A 21,772-nucleotide genomic window follows, 5' to 3' on the forward strand; every position below is an offset into this window, starting at 1 on the left:
GTGGCAAGTGAGGCAGCTAAATCTGCCCCCACTAAGCCGCTTTCCTCTTTGGTGCTGGGGGGAAGGAGGCGTGAACCCCTGGCTAAGATGAAGGCCAGGAGCCAGGACTAAGAAGCAGAAGAACACCCCAGCTCCCAAACTTGGCCTCAGCCCAACAGCAGAGATTTCAGAGAAGCCTGGGGGCCAGGTGGACAGAAGCACAGACATAGCTGGACAGGCCCTAGGCTAGCAAGCAGGTAGGTGGGCGTGCAGGGGACTGGCAGGATTTAAAGGGTGTTTAATCTTGAAAGGGCCAGCTGAAGCATGTTTGGGAAATGGGAAGCCTCTCCTTACTACCAGAGTCTCAATGGAAGAAGTAGTTGATTTTAGCCGGGCCCGTCCTCTCCCGCGTCCTCCATGTGCTCCTCCACGTGGCCGGCGTCTTCCTGGGAAACTACTGCTGCGACCCTAAGTGAGGGAAGAGGACGATTACAACAGCAAGTAAGGAGTTTGTAATCCTGTAGTGTACTGGGTCTACAGGCTCAGGGGGGAAGGGAAGGATGAACGGACAGAGCATGACAGGTGATAAGGCCCAGGAGTCCTACTCAGGGCAGGGGAAAAGCCAAGCTCTCCGTGACAGGTAGATAGCTCCGGTTCAAACCATGCCCCCATCCCAAGGAGAAAGTGACCAACACGGCACAATGAGAAAAACACTGGCTAGAGAGACCTGACTTTCTAGTCCTCATTCTCCTACTGGGTAACTACGAACCCGGGCACTTCACTTCCCTCTCTATGTATCAGTATTTCCCTTAACAAAGAAGATCAACAAAGGATCCCTGAAGAGTCTAGGATTCAGTAAACCAGGTAGAAAGCTATCCGTGGCATAGGATCACACATCTGACACTGACATCACATTGACCACAACCAGTGGCTGGATGGCCTCTCACCTGTTTGATGCGGGAACGAGCTGGGGAGCTACGCCGCCTCCCCTTGTCCCCCTCAGCTTTGCCTCCGCCAATAGCTGTCCCAGCATCACACAGTAGCGAGTCGTCAGTCTCTGGCAGCGAGTCAGTACAGAGTCGCAGGGAGCCCTCATCTCGGGCTGGACTAACGTCTGTAGATACCCCCAGCTCCATGGACAAGGAGCCGCCCCCTTCGGGGTCGGGAGAGCCTAGCAGGGGCTCGGAGCCAGGAAAACTGGCACTGGCATCACCCTGGCTCAGATTGGAGATCTCATTAACGATGTCGGATTTGATGAGAGTGGGTGGGGTAGGGGCCACTGGTGCACGTGGCTCCTCTTGCTCTTCACAGGGTGAACTCTGCCCTGCCTGCTTGCATTCTGGGCCATAGACCTCCATAGGGGTCACAGGGGCCAGCTCCTCGGGGTCCAGGAGCACAGGGGAACCCTTAAGTTCACTAGCCAAACTGCCAGGGGTCTGTCCAGCCTCTGGCTGTGAACCAGGAGTGTCAGTCCCATCCAGAGGGGCTGTATCTTCCCCCAGACCGGAGAAGTCATCCAGAGCTGGGGCAGGACTAGGTGCAGGGCAGGAAAGGTTACCCATGGGGGAGGGGAGAGGACTAGTAGGGCTGGGTTCCAAGGCTGGGCACTCAGGTTCTGGGACTTTCTCAGTCTCCATCTCATGTGGCTCAGCCTCATCTGAGACCTCCACTGCCTTCTCCACGGGACTCAGTGGGGAGGGAATGGACAGTGGCAGAGCAGGAGGAGAGCACTGGGAAGGAGGGGAGTTTTGGGGAGGCAGGGAATGCTGCAGGAGTGGAGAACACTGAGGGGGAAGGGGTTCCATCAGGATGGGAGAAGCTGGTCCCATTGGGGAGCCTGGAGATGGGGGAAGGATCATAGGAGGTACAGGCTCAGGGTCAGTGCAGTTAGCTTCTGGTGGAGGGCTGATGGGTGTCTCTAGGATGGGGGCAGCCAATGGCGACTCAGGATCACTGTCCCCTTTGGCACCAAAGGGGTATTCTAACTCCCCCAAAGGAGACAGGGCCGGCGGGGCCACAGCTGTAATAATAGGTGAGAGTGGAGGAGGAAGAGGATCTGGAAATAGAAAAAGGGAGGCTCTTAGATTAGATGCACCATAAAGAATTAACACTGTCCCAGACAAAGGGGGACTAACATCCCCTTACCTGGTGGCATCAGCTGAGGTGACAAGGATGGCTCCCCAGATGGGGACAACGGCAACTCCTCAGGTAGAGGGGACAGAGGTGGTTCCCCAGGCTCAGACAGGGCCGGCTCTCCAAGCAAGGGGGATAAAGGTGGCTCCCCAGGTGGGAGGAACAAGGGCAATTCCTCAGGTGCAGGGCATAGGCCTGGCTCTTCAGGGGGCTCTTCAGGTCGAGGGGACAGGCGCGGTTCCTCAGGCTGGGGGGACAAGCGCAACTCCTCAGGCCGGGGGGACAGGGGCGGCTCCTCAGGCTGGGGGGACAGGCGCGGCTCCTCAGGCCCGGGGGACAGGCGTAGCTCCTCAGGCACGGGGGACAGCTGCGGCTCCTCAGGCAGGGGGGACAGGCATGGCTCCTCAGGCTGGGGGGACAGGCGTGGCTCCTCAGGCCGGGGGGACAGGCGTGGCTCCTCAGGCCGGGGGGACAGACAGGGCTCCTCAGGCCGGGAAGACAGACACAGCTCCTCAGGGGCAGGGGACAGGCATGGCTTCTCAGGCCGGGGGGACAGATGTGGCTCCTCAAGCGGAGGGGATAAATGCAGCTTCTCAGGCGCAGGGGACAGGCGCGGTTCCTCAAGTGCGGGGGACAGGCGCGGCTCCTCAGGCCGGGGGGACAGACAGGGCTCCTCAGGCCGAGGGGACAGGCGCGGCTCCTCAGGCCGAGGGGACAGGCGCGGCTCCTCAGGCCGAGGGGACAGGCACAGCTCCTCAGGTCGGGGGCAGAGTCGTGGCTCCTCAGGCAGTGGCAACAAGGATGACTCCTCTAGCGGTAGGGTCATGAGCAGCTCCTCCGGGGGCGGAGAAGCAGGTGAGTCTTCGGGTGGTGGGGAAGCGGGTGAGTCCTCAGGCGGTGGGAATAGGCGTGAAGCCTCAGGTGGAGGAGACGTGGGAGACTCCTCGGGTGGTGGGGACAGGGGAGATTCCTCAGGCGGTGGGGACAGGCGTGACACCTCAGGCAGGGGGGACAGGCATGATACCTCAGGCGGGGGGGACATAGGCGAGTCTTCAGGTGGTGGGGACATGGGCGAGTCCTCAGGTGGTGGGGACAGACGTGATGCCTCTGGTGGTGGGGAGAGAGGAGACTCCTCTGGTGGAGGGGATAGGGGTGATTCTTCAAATGGTGGGAACAGACGAGATGCCTCAGGTGGTGGAGACATGGGTGATTCTTCAGGTGGAGGGGACATAGGTGACTCCTCAGGTGGTGGAGACAGGCGAGATGCTTCAGGAGGTGGGGAAGTAGGCAACTCCTCAGGTGGGGGGGACAGGGGAGACTCTTCAAATGGTGGGGACAGGGGTGATGCTTCAGGCGGTGGAGACAGGGGTGTCTCGAGTGGGGGAGATGGGGGGGACTCCTCTGGTGGAGAGAACGGTGACTCCTCCAGTGGAGAAAAGGGTGATGACTCAGGTGGAGGAGACAGAGGAGACTCCTCAGGCGGTGGAGAGAGGGGTGATTCCTCAGGTGGTGGGGACAGGCGCGATGCCTCAGGCGGCGGGGATGTGGGCGATTCCTCAGGTGGTGGGGACAGGGGCGACTCCTCAGGTGGGGGCAGCAGTGGCATCTCCTCATTTAGGGGGGCCTCCAACTGGGGCTCAAGTTGGGCCCCTGCTCTCCCTGCAGACATAACACACTATGCTCCCACCTAGCCCAGCTCTACTCCATCAAAAGTACAGGGTTTAAGGCAAAGCAGAAGCTGTCCCTTGTCACAGAACAGACAGGAATTATTTTCAGGAACCCTCAAACCCTACTCACCTAGTGGTTTGGCTTCACATTGCAGGGGCCCCGGTTCCTTGGGTTGCATAGAGGTCACGTGCCCACCCTTTGGCTGCCCTTGGCATGCAACGTACAGAGCTTCGGGCTCATCAGTGGGGGTATCACCAGGCTCTGGGGGTGAGAACCTGCAGAGGGTACAGGGGAGCAGGCACCAGGGCTCTCATCAGCTATCAGCTCCTAGACAGCGTGCTGAGGTGAGGCACGAATGCTACGGATCGTACCGCCCACCTTGGGGCTCCCCTCTTAAAGTCGACTTGCTTTAACACGGCCCCTGCCAGTCTCAATACCTCCAAACTGCGTAACTTCCCAATCTCCTTCAGTCCATGTTACTTACCTGCTACAGACAGGGGGATGCTGCTCAGCCACAGAACTGACAGGCTGTCCTCCTTGGGCTTTGTGACAGCGGTGACAGAGCGAGTAATTCTCAAACCACTCAGAGTTGGGATTCAGCTCTGCTGAGCCTGCCCCACAGGCCCGGCATACCCGGCATGCCTAGAGGAAGTAAGCAGGCAAAACAGGCACTGGTCAGAGAGCAGACTGGAGGAGAGCACAGGACTCATCACAATGGGGAAATGAGATGTGATAGGTGGTAGAATTAGGGAGAGTAAGGCAGAATCAGAGGGATAATCACCTTGCACTTCCAAGAGTGAGCAGGCAGTTCCTCCATTGGTGGTTTTAGGCAGAAGGTGTGGTATCCTTTGTCACACGTCTCACAGACCAACATCTTAGAGTCATTCCCAGGTTTCCTGCAGGCACATAGGGCACATAACAGATCCTTCCTGCCCTCATTTTCAACCCTAACCTGTGCTTCACCTAAGGCTTCTCTCTTGCCCTCCTATTCTTACCTGCAGGCTTGGCACACTTTGCATTCAGGGCACTGCCAGCCAGCACGTTTGCGGGCAGTCAGAGCAGTGTCCAGGCAGGCCCCGTGATAGTGATGCCCACAGCTGGTACAGAAGAACAGGTCACACAATTCCCCTGGTCCCTCACATACTGCACAACGAGCCTCCTCTAGCGTGGGAAGAGACAAAGAAGATGGGTCAGCTATGGATTCCTTGCAGGACTCAGCACAGTGCTCTCTACATAACAGGCATTCCACAGACACAGAACGAACAAACAACAAATAGTTACTGGGTATTTGCCCAATATACGGGAGACACTCTTCTAGGCGCTGCAGACACCGTGGTAAACAAGGAAAAGTCCCTGTGCTCACAAAGTTCACATCTATTTTAGTGGGGCATAAGTTCACACAAAAACCCCAGGCACACTTGGCCCCTTATCTGCCCTGTGTCCAGAGGGCAGGACTTCTTACCCAGATGTGCAGCCCCCTCACTGTGCTCCGGGCATAGCAGCTGCAGTGTTTTCATGGATAAGAAGGAACCGCTGGCAGTCGCACAGGGGAAGTGGTAAAGCCGTGGACATCCGGGTGAGCGGCAAGGGATGGAGGCACCGCGCCTGGTGCAGTGGGAACAGCGCTGCCAGGGTGAAGACAAAGTGTCAGTGCCAGCCGCTCTCCCCAAAGCAATAGGGCAGGCACTGGCTCTGCCTCTGTCTAACCACTGCCCTTCTCATTCTAGCCTCTCAGAAGCCCACCAGCCCTGCTTGCTCTACCCTGTGCCTATGCAATCCCTTGGCCCCAGCCCCACCTGTGAGATCCCTGAGAAGATGGCCTTGTCCACACCACATAGTTCTGGGCCCTCCTGCCCCCATACGCCTGCCGACCACGCAGCACACCAATGGTGAGCCCAGCAGGACCCTTTATAATGGAAAAGGATAAACAGAAAGGAAAGAGTTAGCAGAAAGGTAATGACTGGCTCAGGACCACCCAGTCCCTACCCCCTTTTCCTGCCCAAGTCAGCTACCCCACCTGTCCTCACTTACCGCCAGGTTCTCCTAGGTGGGCAGGTGTCAGGCCCTCAGGGAAACCAATCTGTGACAGGTCCTCACAGGGCAGCGCTGCCTCGTTGGGCCCTGGATTCCCCCCAGGGGACGCCACTGGGCACTGGGGCCAGTCAAATGGCAACTCAAAGCGCCGTAGCTCCCGCTGCCCATGTAGACTGGGCTCCCCGCAGTTACAGAGAGCACAACGCCGCACCGGACCCCCACTGTGGACACACAAGCGTTAGTACCATGCCAGACCGCTGCCCAAAGGCACCCTTAACATGATTTGGCATGCCTATGATTCCCAAACACTCATCTTCCTAAATCTTCCTCCTTGAAAGTCTAGACTCTCAAATCAAATCTTTGTGTGGCTTTACATCCTCATTTCCCCAAGTTACCTGCAGTCCTGGGGAGGCTCCTGAAGCCTAGGACCTCCAGAACTGGGCACAGAGACCTCCCCCACATGTGGGTTGGGAAGGTCTGGCTCAGTGGTGCCTGACTCCTCAGAGGCTGCAGGTCCATCAGCTGAATGAACAGAGAAGCAAGCATCAGCCATCATCTTCTATATAGTACTAGTCTAGGCAAACCATAAGAGACTCTTAAATGCACAGAACAAACTAGGGGTTGATGGAGGAGAGCTGGGGGGACAGGGATGGGCTAAATGGGTGATGGGCATTAAAGAGGGCGGTTGTTGGGATGAGCACTGGGTGTCATATGTAAATAATGAATCGCTAATTTCTACTCCTGGAACCGATACTACAATGTATGTTAACTAACTTAAATTAAAAAAATAAATAAATAAGTAAAAATACTAGCCCACTGATCAGACCCATGAGATTAACCAAAACCCTTGGTGAATTACAGTGATGGCAATTTGACTTTTGCTCCAAAGAACAAAGTCCTTCAATTACCTATTAGACAGACTTACCTCCTGTCTTTGTGCCAGCGCCAGAAATCTAAGGTTGCCTGGGAAGGGTAGAAAGCTGCCAGCAAACCCAGAATTTGCCCTACTCACCTGCCGGTTCTGAATCTTTATCCTCACCAGGCGGCTTCTGGCTGTCCATCCCTCTCTCCGACTGGGCAGGGCCCTCTCGGGGAGACCTGTCAGAGCAGAAAGAAAGATCTACATGTCTAGTAAGTCTCCCCACTAAACACTTTCCCTAGCATCCTAGGAGGAAGGCAGCTATTGGTAACTACTTTACAGAAAGCAGGGCAAAGCCATACCTACAAACTCCTGTTCTAATGACAAGGAAAAACTTTCTCCCTAACCCTTACCCACTGCCTACTTCCTCCCCAGATAAACACATACCCTATTCTCCCGCTCTGGATTCTCAGGAGGTCCTCTCCCCTTTCCTGCTTCCTACCTCCTGTGTCAGAGTTCCCAGGGCAGGAGCATCCAACTAGAAGCGCATCCAAGCTATATCTAGTACTGCCCTTTGCTTCATGTCTGAGTTCTTGGTTTCTGCTGTGCCCTATTCCCTGGCCTTTTCCTTCAGATCTCAAGTCAGCTACCATCCCAGAGGTACATCAGTGCCAACCCAGGGGTAGCCATAACCCAAGAAGTCTGAATCCAGTCAAAATCCCTCTCCCAGAGACAGAGTCTGGGGTCTTACAGGGTATAGAATACATTACTAGGACTAAAGCCTAGCTATGGATGGATCTCCTCCACTTCCACCAGTTTCAAACAGGAGATCCCAAACACAAAAGAAGAAACTCCCCAATTTCTACCCACGGCCCATCCAAATCCAGCTCAGGCCCCCTCCCATCTCCCCTCCCCTGCTGTGACTGAGCTCAGGATCTCACCCAGCCTGAAGGCCTCAGGTCGTTGCCCTTAGCAACACTAACTGCCCTTCCTCCTCAGAGGTCCCTAGTAGTTAACAGAAGTGGGCCTTAAGAGTTACTGAGCATGTGTAGCTAGGCTTGAAGCTAGGCATGCTGGGAGTTGTAGTCTCAGGAAGCACACTGCCACTTAGAGGAGTTCTAAACCTGGGAGGACACAGCATAGCAGAGTAGCTTCCTTCCTCTTCGGTAAAGCAGGGTTTCCACACACACTATGGGGGTGGGGGGGTAACGGTCCCCTCTTCTAAGATACGCCTGACTATACCAGAGCCAAATGAAACAATCTAAAGTTACACCTAAGAAGGTTGAGACCCACCCGTTGAACATATTTTCCTAAACCTCAGAGAGAACTAAGCAGAGTACAGAAAAGAGAAAAGCAAAGTTGTAGAGGTGAGGAAGAAGAAAGTCATCTTATAGAAAAAGGGAGAGGGGCGCCTGGGTGGCTCAGTCGGTTAAGCGTCCAACTTCAGCTCAGGTCATGATCTCATGGTTTGTGGGTTTGAGCCCTGTGTTAGGCTCTGTGCTGACAGCTCGGGGCCTGGAGCCTGCTTTGGATTCTGTGTCCCTGGCTCTCTCTGCCCCTCCCCCACACTCTCACTCACACACTCTCTCTCTCTCTCAAAAATAAATAAACATTAAAAAAAATTAAAAAAAGAAAAAGGGAGAAAGAGATAGGTGCCAGCAGCTCTAAATGGGAGGGGTAGGGGCTTAAGCAGAGAAAAGAAAGTATGTTCTTAAGGAAGCTGGGGGCATGGGAGGAGGGAATCCCTAAAACAGAACTCTAAATAAAAGTCTGAGAAATTTCTCTCTCCCACCTTTTCCACTCTTATTTAACCAGAGGGACCACACCAACCTTAGTAAGGATAAGCCTCTCTTCCCAAATCAACTACCCCAGTGGTCAGCCACTGGGATTGTGTGACTGGGGCAAATTAGATGGGGGAACCCTCAAAAGTGCCTAGGACTGATGAATCAATTACCTAAGAACCACAATATCAGTTCTTTTCCCCTGAGCTCACACTCCATTTTCAGAGACTAGCAATGCACCTTCTGTGACATATCACCGGAAAAGAAATTTTGTTTTACTTTTTTCCCTTCATACTCTCAGAATCTACCAGATTGGGAAAGTGAAGTATCACCTGATACCTGTTACCTCCATTCCCTGGTCATCTCTTTCCCAAACCTGCCACACAACCACACCTGAAAGGAAAGTCGGGTGGTCATCTGGCCGGCCCACAGAAAAGCTGGTCTGGAACTTCAAGGGGCTCTTAGAAGCCACTGTTGGGAAGTAGGGGTTGGAGGTCAGGGTACCAGCCAGCCCCCTCTTCCCAAGCAGTCGTTCAAGGCCCGACCACACCCAAAGACTTCAAAGTTTCCTAAATGTGTTCCTTACCACTACATACCCGCAAAGATCCTCTACCAGGTCTGCTCTCAAAAGTTAAGCCAAAGGAGTCACAAACAGTAAGAAATAAAAAGCAACAGTGATAATACAGCGGGTGGGAGGAGGACTGCTTCACACAAGGCCAGAGGGACAAATTCCTCTGCCCTCCCCCGAGCGCAGCCCTCTCAAGCTGGTAAGGCTGGCACTGCTTGGGGAGATACAGAAACCACCTTCGTCAGCCTTGGAAGACAGAGTATCAACATCTTCCAAAGCCACAGCCTCATTCATGGGGACATGGAAGATAGACCAAGTAGCACACGGTAGAGTATCCTCCAAGCTGTGCCAAAAACAATCTAGGGGCACCTCCAAGAAGCTGGGGCTCCATTTCTCTCCCCCTGCAATCTAGCACCTGTGCCCCAATGCCAAGTCCCAGTTGCCAGGCCCCTGAACACAGCTAAACAAATAAAGACCACAGGTTCCCCCATCCCATCATTCACAGCCAGAAATCACACACACACATACATATACACCAAGGGTTTTTCCCTGGATCTAAATTGGGTTAATACCTAGCCAGGCTTCCTCTGGGGAACGAGAGATCCCAAAGAAGTACAGATCTAGGAGGTAAAATTGTGCTGGCTTCCCTTAGCCCCAGGCCTAAGAGGCGCAAAACAGCAAAGAAGAAGACAGGGATTCATCTCAACCCACTCTCCTCCCTGACACCATCCCAGACCAATAATGTTAACTCTATTTTCCCAGCCAAAGGGGAAATGGAAGCTTGGAGAGGTGAAAGGCTGAAGTAGGCCCTTGAGTGAACAGCTCTTCTGTAGGACTCAGGACTTCCTGGTTCCCAGCCTGAGAATCAAACCACACCTCTCCCCACCCCCATTTTGGGCCAGCCCTCCAGGAAGAATCCAAATGGCAACACTGGGCCCGTCGACCCTCCGGACGGTCTCTGGGTCATCCTGGGGTCAGCCACAGCTAACAAGGAGAGGTCCCTCCTAAGGAAGCTCTTTGGGGACAGACAACAGGAGGGACCCTTCAGAGGCAGCAGTGGCAGAGAGCATGGGTGACAGCTAGCCTCACTCTACCACCCCTGTAGCACCTCTCACCTCAGGGTTACCACCCAGAAATCTTTCAAGGGCAAAACCCCTATTTTCTCCAAGATCAGACTGGAAGAGATCTAACCTATGTATGTTGGAGAGGGTGGAGTGAGGGAGCAAAACACACCAGCCAAATCCCTGCTGGGCAGCATGACAGCTGTGAGAGGGGCTGTCCCAGCCCAGGGCTCAGAGGCATGAGGCTCATGCTGCACCTTCATGCACTCACATACACACCCCTTCTCCCCAACACCTCCTGCCAGGGTTGGAAACACAGGCTTTGGCTGAAACAGCTCTTGATCAGGTCATTTCTCCTCCAAAGAGGGACAGGCCACCCTATTCTGTAGGCTTAGGACAGGATGTGAGGACCAGTTAACATTCCCTAATTGAAAAGGGTTTGGAGAGGTCTGGGGAGGGGCCTATGGGATTGGCCAGGACTTATGGGCAACCAGCTCTCCACACTAGGCCCAGAGAAAGCGGGAGACAAAAGCCATTTTTTTGCAGCCCACATTCGCAGGGAGCAAATCTCAACGGCCTACTCTATAATCCCCTAGAGATTATGTCCATCCCCAGAGGAGGGGAGGCAAAGCAGGCTAAGACAGCACTAGGCCTTGCTGGGGTCACTTTGTCAGGCAGGGGCAGTTTAAAGTTGAACAGCAAGGCCAGAGCTGCCCCCAGCCCCGCCTCCTTCTTGCCCCAGCCACCCCCTTCATCACACTAGTTAATTTCCACACACTCTCCCTTTGCACAGTGAAATAAGGCCTGGTGAAATATCTAGGGTTCCTGGAGTCTCCCAGAGACTGCTCTGGGTGCCCGGATGGGCAAGAACAACCTTAAAGTCCAACCTGGCAGTAAGTCTGACCTGGCAGTGGCACTCTATCCTCCCTCCCAAAGTTGTTCTGTTCCCAAGGCCCACAAGGAACCCTGAGGGAGAAGCAGCCAACTGGGATTGGTGCTGGCATCAGGGCCTGGGTCCTAGTTTAGCAGAGCTCCCCCCAACACAAAAATAAACAGGCAGAAAGGCGATCTGGCCAGGTTCCCAAACTCCCGTGGTTCCCTGAACCCCCAGTCTTTAAAGAGGCACACCCCAAGACACCAGGCCTCGGTTCTGCCCCGGCGACTGGCTCAGGTTGCCTTGACAGACACTGCCAAAGGAACCCTCCTCAGCTCTGGCACCCCTTTCTCCAACCTAAAGGCCAGCTCCGGCCAAGATAGTCCATCTGGCTATGCCCCCAGTCCAACCCTTTCTGGGCCCTGGCCGGGCAGACTTCACTCACCTCTTCACAGGGCGATCCAGAAATCCTCATCCGAGAACATGGCCAGAGCCCGGGCCGCTCCCCGACCTCCAACCGCCAGAGCGATCACAGCCGCCCCCCGCACGGGGGGGCTGAGGGGGGCCAAGAACGGTAAATCCAGGTCGGAGTGGCCACCCTCCTCCCCCAAAAAAACGCAAGAAGCCAAAGAAGGGTTCTCTGCCTCGGGTTCCAGCAGTTTAGGTTTCCATGGACAGCCCCAGGGCGGCGAATCCCGAGCGGACACAAAGAGAGCACCGGTGGCTTTGATCTTGGGCGAGCAGGCTCCGCATCCGCGTCGCCGGGCGGCCTCTCAGTCCTAGGGCCGGGCCAGCGCCCCGGCCGCCCGCGCCGGGCTCGGGCGGAACGTCGAGGCTCTCCAGATGGAACGTCGAGGCGCCTCCCCAGCAGCCCGGAAGGAATGCCGCGCCGCCCCGCGCCGGGCCCGGATGGAACGTGAGACCCTCGCTGGAGCGCCGAGCCCCTCTCCCCGCCCGGGCCGGCGCCCCGGGGCCGCGCAAGCTACGGCGACGCGGAGCCGGCGGGGCCGCGGGGCTGAACCTGACACACACCCAGCGCCGGGCTCCTCGACCCCGAGCGCTCACCCTCTGAGGCTTCGAGCCCCCCACCTTCTGCTCCCCCCCGGGGAAGGGAGGAGGGTAGGTGGGCGAGGAAGAGGAAGGGGCGGGCGGTGCGAGCCCTCTGCCCGCTCCCCTCCGGCCGCTCCAGGCCCTGCGCTCGCCTCCCTTCCCCTCTGGCCTCGGGAGCTGCCCCGCCCCCGGCCTGGCCGGCTCTGATCGGCGGCACCCCCTCGACCCCCGGCTGGCTGTGATCGCGGGGGGCCTAGAGGTGCATGGCCCAACCCCGGCTCCCGGCACCGGGGGGTCAGGAAACTGAGCGGAAAGTGGGGAACGAGGCAGCCATTTGCAACCGGAGAGGAAAGTAGTGCAGCGCGGCGCCGCTCCGCCTCCCCCCCCTCCGCCTCCTGTTCGGCCGGTAGGGTGGTTCCTGCGAAGGGGCTATTTCCTGGCCCGAGATCTCGGCAGCGGTCGTAGAGATTCAGGAAGCCTCCGGCGCAAGATCCGGGGGGCTCTTTTGCCTGGGGAACCCCACTCGAGAAGCGGAGAAAGGAGAAGACGCGGCCCTATTTTGTGTTGGAGCGGAGCGGCGGAGGGATACGGCCCTCTCGGAGGAAAGGCTGTGACTCTGCAGTTCTACGCACACGCTGTGGGATCCCTCCGCCTCGGGTTAACCCCGACTGCGCCGGGCCGGCCGCTGTGCAGACACGTGGGAATGAAGCCCCCCTCCTCTGCGCCCCGGCCCTGGACTTGCCTCCTTCACTGACCGGCTCGTGAAACTAGGACTGCGGCCACTTTCTAGTTCCGTTCCCTTGCAGTTTTCAGTCCCAGAAGCTCCACCAGCCCCCTTGCCTTGGCCAGGGGCAATCTTTCCCGGGAGGGGGATGGAAGAAGAGCCAGGAGATTGGCCGCTGCTCTGCATCCTGGGAACTGGAGTCCGCAAATGGAGAAAGTGAGGCACGGCGCCTGGCGCTGCAAAGGGTGGGTTCTTGCCACGTTCGGGGGCCCTAAGGAAAGCGGTACGAGTGCCTAGTCGTTCCTTGTGGCTCTCAAACCCCTCCGTGAGCAAAGAAGACTCAGTGCTACCACAATCACCACACACACCTCCCCCATCAAAACAAATGTGGAGTTTCCTTCCTTTCCCCGGGTGCTCCCACCCCCACCCCTAGTCTTTCTCCCCGGACCCTCAGGGCCTGTGTCCCCTTTTTTAGGAAACAGAGGGGATGTACCTTGGAGCCTTTCTGCTACCTGGCCGGAGTGCTGTTACTCTAGACAAGATCCCAAAACACTACTTGCAGGCATTCCCCCACACACCCCCGTAAGTCTGGGTGAGAAAGGATTGGAAAGGCTTTTCTGCATTAGCTGTAACCACGGGATGAACAGAAAGAGACACACTAACTATGTGCTAGATACTTTATATATTCTTAGTTATTCCTCACCCTCCTTATGAGCTACGTAGAATTATGTTTCTATGATGATGAGATTGAGGCTAAATAAAATAGGTAAAATTTCCCAACGAATTACATCTAGTGACATCCATGATTCAAGCCAATGGCCATGTTTTTCCTAGGATTGTATATATCTAGATAAAAAAAAAAAACACAACTATTTTTAAGGAGGATGCGAAGAAAGAGGTAAATCAGGTGCAGGGCTGGTTTTGTGGAAAAGGGTTTATTTATAATGCCGTCCAATAGAACTTTCTTCAGTGATGGAAATGCGTTACAGCTACACTAATTCGACTCAGCCACATGTAGCTATTGGGCACTTTGAAATGTAGGTGGTGCAACTGAGGAACTTTATGTTTAATTTTAATACTAAATTAAACTTAAATAGCCATATGTGACTTGTGGCTTCCATATTAACAGAGCAGAAAACCTTTAAATCTCTACTAGCCAGGTTCATAGGAAGGATTAGAACTAGGCATGCCCTGTGTTAGCCACACACTGGTACCTTGTACCCTGCACTGACCATTCGGGTCTGTTTCAGCAAAAAAAAAAAAAAAAAGCCAGCAGCAACTCCACACTTGTCCCAGCTGTAGTGAATAAATTAACCAAGAGACAGAAGTTGGAAAATGAAAGGTCCCTCCCTACTCTCTACATCCAGAGCCAGAGAGGCTGACCTTCACCAAAAAGACCTCCAATAACACAAGAGCCACCTTTCTCAAGAATTTATTATGTAAGAGAAACTGTTCTAAGCATTTGAAATATCACCACAACTTAACTCACCTCAACTCTATGCAGATTTAACTACACTTCATAAATGAGAAATTGAGGCTCAGAGAGGTTAAGTGACTGTGCAAGGTCACACGGCTAAGTGGAAAAGTATTCTAACCTAGCTATTAACTACTATTCATTATTTTTGTCAGGACTTTAAGATTGCTTGATACACTTTTAGAAAACTTCGAACATTTATAAGTCTACCCCAGACCTCATGGCAATGGCAACAGGTCAATAGATAACCTATATTGAATATTCCAGGTCAGGTATATAAAAGGACCTAATTTTAATATAAGGAAAGAGAGTGGTGACCACCCTAAAGAGAATCCTTAACCACTGAGCGTGTCCTTTGGAGAATGCTCCTTCCAGCAGCCTTTATATTTTAGATTCTGGATTAGAGATGCAAAAGCAGCTGGCAGAACTTTTAAAAACCAGTATGACAAACAGTCACCCCAGCTGTAAGCCCAACTAGCCTAGACTCAAGCACTAGCAAGGTCACAGCTAAGATTTTGCCCATCGTTCCCAACTAAGTGCATTGACAGGGTACCTCAGAGTCCCTCAGTTGGCAAGAGTAGTCTGTGTTCTCCCTGTTAATGGTACTATTCCAGTAACCTTTGTAAATCCTTGGCAGAAGTATTATGCCAGTTAGACCCTAGGTCTGGTGGGGATGGGGGGTGAGCAGGAAAACTAGAGGCAGATAAGACTGATCCTTCCTAGCTAAAATGTCCATCCTCCTACTGAGATGGCCAGTCAATAAGAAAGAGTAGAAAGCAATACCTTTTGACACCTAAAAAAAGTGACATGATTCCAAAGGTGTGAAGGGTGTGAAAAGGTCACCAAAGGTAATGAAAAGACCAGAGAACATCCACTTAATGAAAGGCTCTGGGGACATGGGGAATGGAAGGATTGATATACACCAGGAGCGTTATTTCTTACTTCACTCGACTCTTCTGGAAGGCCAAAATCTTCACCAACACTTTACTCCGTCCCTGCCTCTACCCTCCTTCTTAATTATTACATCACTAGGATGAGGGGTTTCCTTCCTCCCCAAACCCTACCCTCTCTCTGAGTGCCATCAAATGCTGAGTGCCAGCTTCCCCCAGGAGGGAAGCTAGGTCAGCATGTGGCAGCTGGCCACTAGAGGGTGGTGTTTCTGTAGTTAAGGGGATCTTGAGAGCCTATAAACTTGGATGGGAGTGGCAGCCAACTGGTACCTGTACAGGAGAACCTACGAGAAAAGAAGGTGGGAAAAAATAGGCAATAAGTCTTAGGGTAATGGTCCTCCTGAATGAGTGAGGAGTAAGGAATAGCAATGAGGTAGGAGGAAAGAGTTAGCCCTTATTCCCCACCAAAGGCCATAGTCATCATTCCTTGGAAAAGGAGATACTGGCTGTGAGCTCTCCCCACATACAGAGAAGCCAAGACGCAAAGATTTCTCAGTTTATTTGCATATATACATTGTTACCCTAGGGAGTCAGCTCCACTTCAGGAGTCCCCAGCTCCCTTCACACAGCCAACACCCAAAACCTGCACAGAAGACTGGGTCCTGAATAAAGAATGCTTAGGACTCATATCCCAACCCTGCAGGTTGTAACAACTCATTTAGCAAAAACAGAAGACGAGAGGCCAGTGCCCATGAGACATCCTTGCCCCGTTGTAAACATTGACAACCAGGCCACTGGAGCCTGGGAAAAGTGTGCAAACATGAGGGTACCACACTGTGTGACCAGAGGACTGGGAACACAGCTGGCAACCATACCCGTGAAGTCCTAAGGGCCTACACCCGCTGGAGCCTGGCAAGTGCCAGGGGCAGAATCAAGGCAGCTACCCAATGCCTGAGGGCTCACATGAGACGGCAGCGGCGCTCTTGCCCATAGGAATTCTCTACCCGGGCAATTTCCTGGATGACTTTGGTGAAGATGCCTCGAGTCAGCTGCAAGGGACAGAGAATCAGAGCAACAAAGTTAGTTACTGCCACCAATATGACCCAGCTCTGAGGTGTATACCCCACTCCCCCACCATCCCCATATCCAAGAAGTGCCATAAGAAAAACACTGCTACCCGACCACCTTCCTAATATTCAGGCCAAGCACCTGATTCTCTCGAGCAGATGACTCCATAAATGTCGCACCCCAGGACTCTGCCAGCTTCTTCCCTTCAACTGCCTGGACTTCCCTAGAAACAGATTTGTGATGTGAAGAAGGAGGACAGCAATGTCCCCATGTTCTCTGCAAAATCTTTATAGAATCTAGACTTCCTCTTACCCATCCCACTTCCAAGGTTTGGGAGGAGGCTTGAGGAAGGAGAAAATCAAGGAAAACAAAGAAGCCTAGGATGGAGGCTTGAAATATGAAATTACAGCTTTTGCAATAGAAGGGTTATCTTGTAGGGGCACCTGGGTGGCTCAGTCGGTTGAGCATACGACTTCAGCTCAGGTCATGATCTCATAGTTCATGAGTTCAAGCCCCGTGTTGGTAGCTCAGAGCCTGGAGCTTGCTTCGGATTCTGTGTCATCTGCTCTCTCTGCTCCTCCTTTCCCCCCGCCCCTTGCAAAAATAAATAAACATTTTTAAAATTTAAAAAACAAAGAAGGGTTATCCTGTGTTAACCTTCAAGTTAGAAAAAAAAGAGGTGAAATGACTGTTAAGGTCAGTGGCAGAACCAGGACTAGAGCCTTGACTGATTCCTAGTCTATCTCACTTTCCTCTGCCTTGAGGTATAGAGATCTTCGTACCTGTCTGGAGAGAGATCTGCCTTGTTCCCCACTAGCACCACTGGCAGCCTGTGAAGAAATACCAGTTACTATAGGATCCCCTCGTACTCTGCATGGACCCCAACCTCCTTCACATCAAGGCTGGACAACTCCCCATCAGATGAGACAGGATCTGTCCTGGCCTCCTCCCTAACTTGGACCCCCTGCTCTCTTCCATCCCCTTAAGTCCATACTATGTCTCTATCTCCCAGAGCCACTCACCGAGTTTTCCCGTGACCTTCATGTAGCTTTTGGTACAGACTCTCAATGACTTGGAAGCTTTAAACACAAGAAATGGAGCTATAAACTTATTCTGAGACAGCCCTCAGATCCTCCCAAGTTCCCCACTCATAACCGTGGTCACTTACCTATGCAGAGAGGTGACAGAATACACAAGCACATAACCATGGACCCCAATGATGAATGAATAGGGCAGAATGCTGTACTCATCCTGACAAGAAACAGAAACATCAGTACCTAGATACATAACACTCAGCTGGCAAAGGTTTGTGGGTTGCATCCTGGGGACCCTCCCTAGGGCACTCAATATTCCAGTCATTTCTATTCAACAAGAATTTACAGAGTAGCTCCATTGTGCACTGCACACTACCCTCTGCTAAAATGCTTTTCTTTTAATACTACTTTACAGATGAGCCACAGAGGCAACCAGACTTCATCTCCCACAACTGAACTGCCATGTTTAGATACCCTACCCCAAACTGGTACCTGCCCTGCTGTGTCCACCAGGTGTAGGTGAAACTCATCTTTGCCAAGAGTCACTATCTTGCTGTAAGCTGAAAAGAAAAGAAAACTTGACTGTGAGGTGCTTGTAGGGCTAGCAATGTGTGCCCCCATACATTCTTAACCCTAGGGGTGATATAGATGGACCGGGTCTAGGGAGCTCTCCAGGCAGCTAGAGGGACAATGTTAAGGTTCTCATTGTCTACATCTACACCATCCTGGACGCACTATCTTGCAAAATCCACTCTCTAGCTCCACTCATAGAACAGGATTACTAGAGAAAAGATTAGATTTAAGGTCTAATCAAATCAGCCCCTTGGCACCAGGAAACTCCCTAATTACGGAATTGGATGGGGCAACAAAGACCTCCCTGCCCCACCCCTAGGGGAGACATCTACTCACTATTCTCCACTGTAGGATCGTAGCCTTCCAGGAACTCGCCTTCCACAAACTGATGTGCCAAAGATGTCTTCCCTGTGGGAAGCAGTGGTAGTTGTATCCAAATCATCCATCCACATTTACATCCTCTGCCCTTTCGGGGGCTGTGGCCCAGGGCTAAAGAGGACCCCAAATTAGCACCCTAGCCTGTGGGTGCCATGCAATGTTTTTCCTTAGCCTACCCTCACCCTCTTCGCCTTGGGTCTCTGCACCCTGGCCACCGGATGCATTCAGTAGCGCCGCAGGAAGCCTTTCCTGCAGACTTTCCCCACCCCACCCCTGGAAAGATCCGGGATTCCCCTAGGATCAAGTCGCCTCGCGCCCGGACACCTGCGACTTGCCCCACACAGACCGCGCCCCCATCCATCAAATCCTGACCCCACCCCCCCCCCCTCCCCCCCCCCCCACCCCCCCCACCCCCCCGCCCCCAGGGTAACACTGGGGACCAGTCTGGTGTTCTGGCAACCAAGCCCACATTAACCCTTACGTTCTCCTGCTTCCTGCAACCCTCCACACACTATCACCACCCCAGCCTTTCCTCCTCCATCCTTTCAATCCTCGCCCTACAACCCCGTTCTATCGATGCCACCATTCCTGTCTGGGTCGCGTTCCCGCGACAGCGCGCCTCCTCTGGCCACAAAGCCGCGGTGCGTCGGTGCTCTCCCCAAGGCGGAGACTCACCTACAGAGCGGTACCCGAGAATGACCACCTTCCTGTAGCGAACTAACGGCATGGCAGTAGCCGGCCCCAAGGGGCTTGCAGAACTGCGGGCTGAAAGAGCCCTAAGAAAGGGAGATCAGAGTGTAAGGTAGGCGCAGCAACCGGCACAGGAAAGTCGCTCACCCTGAAGCTGCCAGGGGCAAGCTAGAGGAAAACCAAAACAAGCGCCGCGCCCGGAGCTGGCCACGTGATCACAACACAGCAAGACTAACGCGAGGGAGCCGGGCGCCGGGGGATCTACAGTGCCGCGCCGCTCCGGGCTCCGCCCCCCAGGCCTCTCGCCATTGGTTCATTGGAAAGGATAAGGGCGGGGCCGCCAGCAGGAGGGAAGGGTGGGCCTCACGTGGAGCCGGAGAACCAGGAGCTGCGCCTGCGCAGACTAAAGCCGGTTCATTCATAAAGAAACAGAAAGGAAGCCGGGGTCCTAGAGGTGTTTGCGCATTTGCAACCTGACACAATTGGCTGCGAAGAATCAAGAAGAATCAAGAATCGTGGATGGAAGATACCCGTTATGGCTTGGCTGGAATTTCTGGTCAAAAGATTCTAGGCCTCCGTTTTGCAAGGTCTCTGAGATCCTTGGATAGGGAAAAAAAAGGCCCAAGTTCCAATACATTATCTCTTCTTCCCCCCAGACTTCAGCCTCAGATCTTTTATTGTCAATTTCCATAGTCTATCAGTATCTTCGGAAATGCAACTCTTATTCTTGAAAAAGTTATTGAATTTGTGGCTAGGTCATCTGAAGTTTTGTTGTTATCAACATAATCATCACATTCATTTATTCAAATATTTATCCAGCACTTACTGTATGTTTCAGACATTGTTCTAGCTTTGGGGAGAGAGCAGTGAACATGACAGACAAGGTCTTTGTGCGCATAAAGCTTAAAACCTAGTGGAAGAAACAAACATATAAACAAGGAAATATTAGATAGTATTAAGTGCTATAAAAGGCAGCATAATAAGAAATGACCACATTAGATAGTAAAACTTCCTCTCAAACGAAGCCCCATTTAAACTGAGATCTGAAAGACAATAAAGAGCTAGCTAGAACAAAATTCTGACAGAAGAATCCATCAGTGCTACAGGTGTTACGATGAAAATAAATTTGTTAAATTCCAGGAGAAGAAGAGGGGAGAGAGAGAGAGAGAGAAAGTGAGTCAGCCCAAAACAGACAAAATCCAAGAGAATGGCAGGGGCCAGGCTATGTAAAGAAATTTGGTCTAAGGGCACCTGGATGGCTCAATTGGTTAGGCCCCCACTTTTGCTCAGATCATGATCTCGCCGTTTGTGGGTTCAAGCCTCGTGTCAGGCTCTCTGCTGACAGCTTGGAACCTGGAACCTGCTTCAGATTCTGTGTCTCCCTCTCTCTCTGTCCCTCCTCTGCTCTCTCTCTCTCTCTCTCAAAAGTAAATAAACATCAAAAATTTTTTTGAAAAGAAGAAGTTTGGTCTAATTCTAAGCACCCAGAAGGCAGTTGATCATGTTTAAGCTGGGGCACGCCATGATCTGAATAGTGTTTCTAAAATATTTCCTTGGTTTAAAAAAAAAAAGTATACCTCTGGTTGTGAAGAATGAGGGGGACAGAAGCAGGAGGGGAAGCAGGGAGATCAGCTAGGAGACTGTTACTTGTAGTCCAGGTGAGAGGTGAAGGTGGCTTGACTAGAGTGGTAGAGGTGAATGAAGTAGAGAATTCACACTACATTTTGAGGCTGAGGTCAACCTGACTTGCTAAAGGGCTAGCCATAGGAGGTGAGGGAGGGGGAAAGAAAGAAAATGGCTAGATTTATAGAGAGTTCTACTTGTGCCAGATGCATTTCTTTGTTATCTCATTTAATATCCACAACAGCCCTAAAGTCGGTCATTGGTATTACTTATCCATTTATCAACCATATTTATCAAACAATCATCATGTCCTATCTAGGTGCTGGGCATACAGCAGCAAACAACACACACAAGGTCTTTGCTCATAAGGAGCAAGTATTCTTTTGGGGGAAAACCAACAATCTAAGAGGAAACCATAAATAAGCTAAAATAAAAAAATAAGATCTGTAGCGGTGGGGGGAGCCCAAGATATTAATGGACTAGACAGTAATGGGGTGTGGTACTCCTTTTATATGATATCCTAGAAATCCTGAAGATTTCAAAGACATTTGTACCTGAGACTTGAATGATGGGTAGCTGTTATCACCCTTATCTTACAGATGTGCAAACTGAGACTGAGCCATATAGATAGCACACAGAAGTTATTTCTTCTGGAAGGTCCTGACGAATTGGTATTTAGCAGCCAAATTGTACTGGAGGACTGGCTTTGTATAACTGTGGAACTATCTAATGCTTTAAAGAGTTCAGATCTACAAAAGTTGTTTCAAAGAGCTAGTTAATCTGGCCTCAGAAAGGGACCCAAATACCTTTTCATCTGGGTAACGGGAGTTCCTTGCAGACCAGCAACTTTATGTTGGATTATTTGGCCTGAGTGAGGTTGGTGGAGATTCCAAATTGGGTCTTAAGCACTGCAGGGTAGAACAAAGATCTGGATTCAGTGAAAGTCAACAAAAATGTATTCATCTCTGATGCGCCCCGGTGGCTCATTCAGTTAAGCGCCCGACTTCGGCTCAGGTCATGATCTCAAGGTTCATGGGTTTGAGCCTGCATTGGGCTCTGTGCTGACAGCTAGGGGCCTGGAGCCTGCTTGGGATTCTGTGTCTCCCTTTCTCTCTGCCCCTCCCCTGCTAGAGCTCTGTATCTCTCTCTCTCTCTCTCTCAAAAATAAGTAAACTTACAAAAATTGATTCATCTCCTACTTTGTACCAGACACTCTCACAAAGTGTTGCACAATATGGGCATAAAGATAAATGAGATGGCTTTTATGCTGTTTGTCTTTCCAGATTAACTCTCTATTCTTTTCCACCCAGG

General features: G+C 52.5%; 2 protein-coding genes across 10 annotated transcripts in view; both read right to left on the reverse strand.

The window, feature by feature from the left end:
* The window catches only part of KMT2D (lysine methyltransferase 2D), a 38,883-nt gene extending 26,289 nt beyond the window's left edge, over window positions 1-12,594 (reverse strand). For 8 of the 9 annotated variants that reach the window (XM_049625381.1, XM_049625375.1, XM_049625376.1 and 5 more), the window contains exons 1-13: window positions 11,403-12,594; window positions 6,827-6,912; window positions 6,210-6,336; window positions 5,812-6,035; window positions 5,577-5,686; window positions 5,243-5,405; window positions 4,776-4,941; window positions 4,562-4,676; window positions 4,265-4,422; window positions 3,910-4,055; window positions 2,125-3,771; window positions 927-2,035; window positions 334-447 (exon numbers count right to left, since the gene is read on the reverse strand). In XM_049625381.1, coding sequence (XP_049481338.1) covers window positions 334-447; window positions 927-2,035; window positions 2,125-3,771; window positions 3,910-4,055; window positions 4,265-4,422; window positions 4,562-4,676; window positions 4,776-4,941; window positions 5,243-5,405; window positions 5,577-5,686; window positions 5,812-6,035; window positions 6,210-6,336; window positions 6,827-6,875 — 4,128 coding nt within the window. In that variant the 5' untranslated portion in view covers window positions 6,876-6,912; window positions 11,403-12,594. The remainder of the gene's footprint in view (window positions 1-333; window positions 448-926; window positions 2,036-2,124; window positions 3,772-3,909; window positions 4,056-4,264; window positions 4,423-4,561; window positions 4,677-4,775; window positions 4,942-5,242; window positions 5,406-5,576; window positions 5,687-5,811; window positions 6,036-6,209; window positions 6,337-6,826; window positions 6,913-11,402) is intronic. The other variant, XM_049625374.1, reaches the window with a different exon arrangement.
* Window positions 12,595-15,626: 3,032 nt separating this feature from the next.
* Window positions 15,627-18,974, reverse strand: RHEBL1 (RHEB like 1). The gene is made up of 8 exons (XM_049627608.1): window positions 18,824-18,974; window positions 18,107-18,259; window positions 17,690-17,757; window positions 17,332-17,414; window positions 17,186-17,242; window positions 16,946-16,993; window positions 16,305-16,386; window positions 15,627-16,144 (listed from the first exon to the last, which is right to left on the reverse strand). The coding sequence occupies exons 1-8, from the start codon at window positions 18,873-18,875 to the stop codon at window positions 16,055-16,057; spliced, it is 633 nt and encodes a 210-aa protein (XP_049483565.1). The 5' UTR covers window positions 18,876-18,974; the 3' UTR covers window positions 15,627-16,054.
* Between the last annotated feature and the right edge of the window lie 2,798 nt (window positions 18,975-21,772).

The sequence above is a fragment of the Panthera uncia genome, chromosome B4 (assembly GCF_023721935.1).
Source record: "Panthera uncia isolate 11264 chromosome B4, Puncia_PCG_1.0, whole genome shotgun sequence".
Classification (NCBI taxonomy): domain Eukaryota; kingdom Metazoa; phylum Chordata; class Mammalia; order Carnivora; family Felidae; genus Panthera; species Panthera uncia.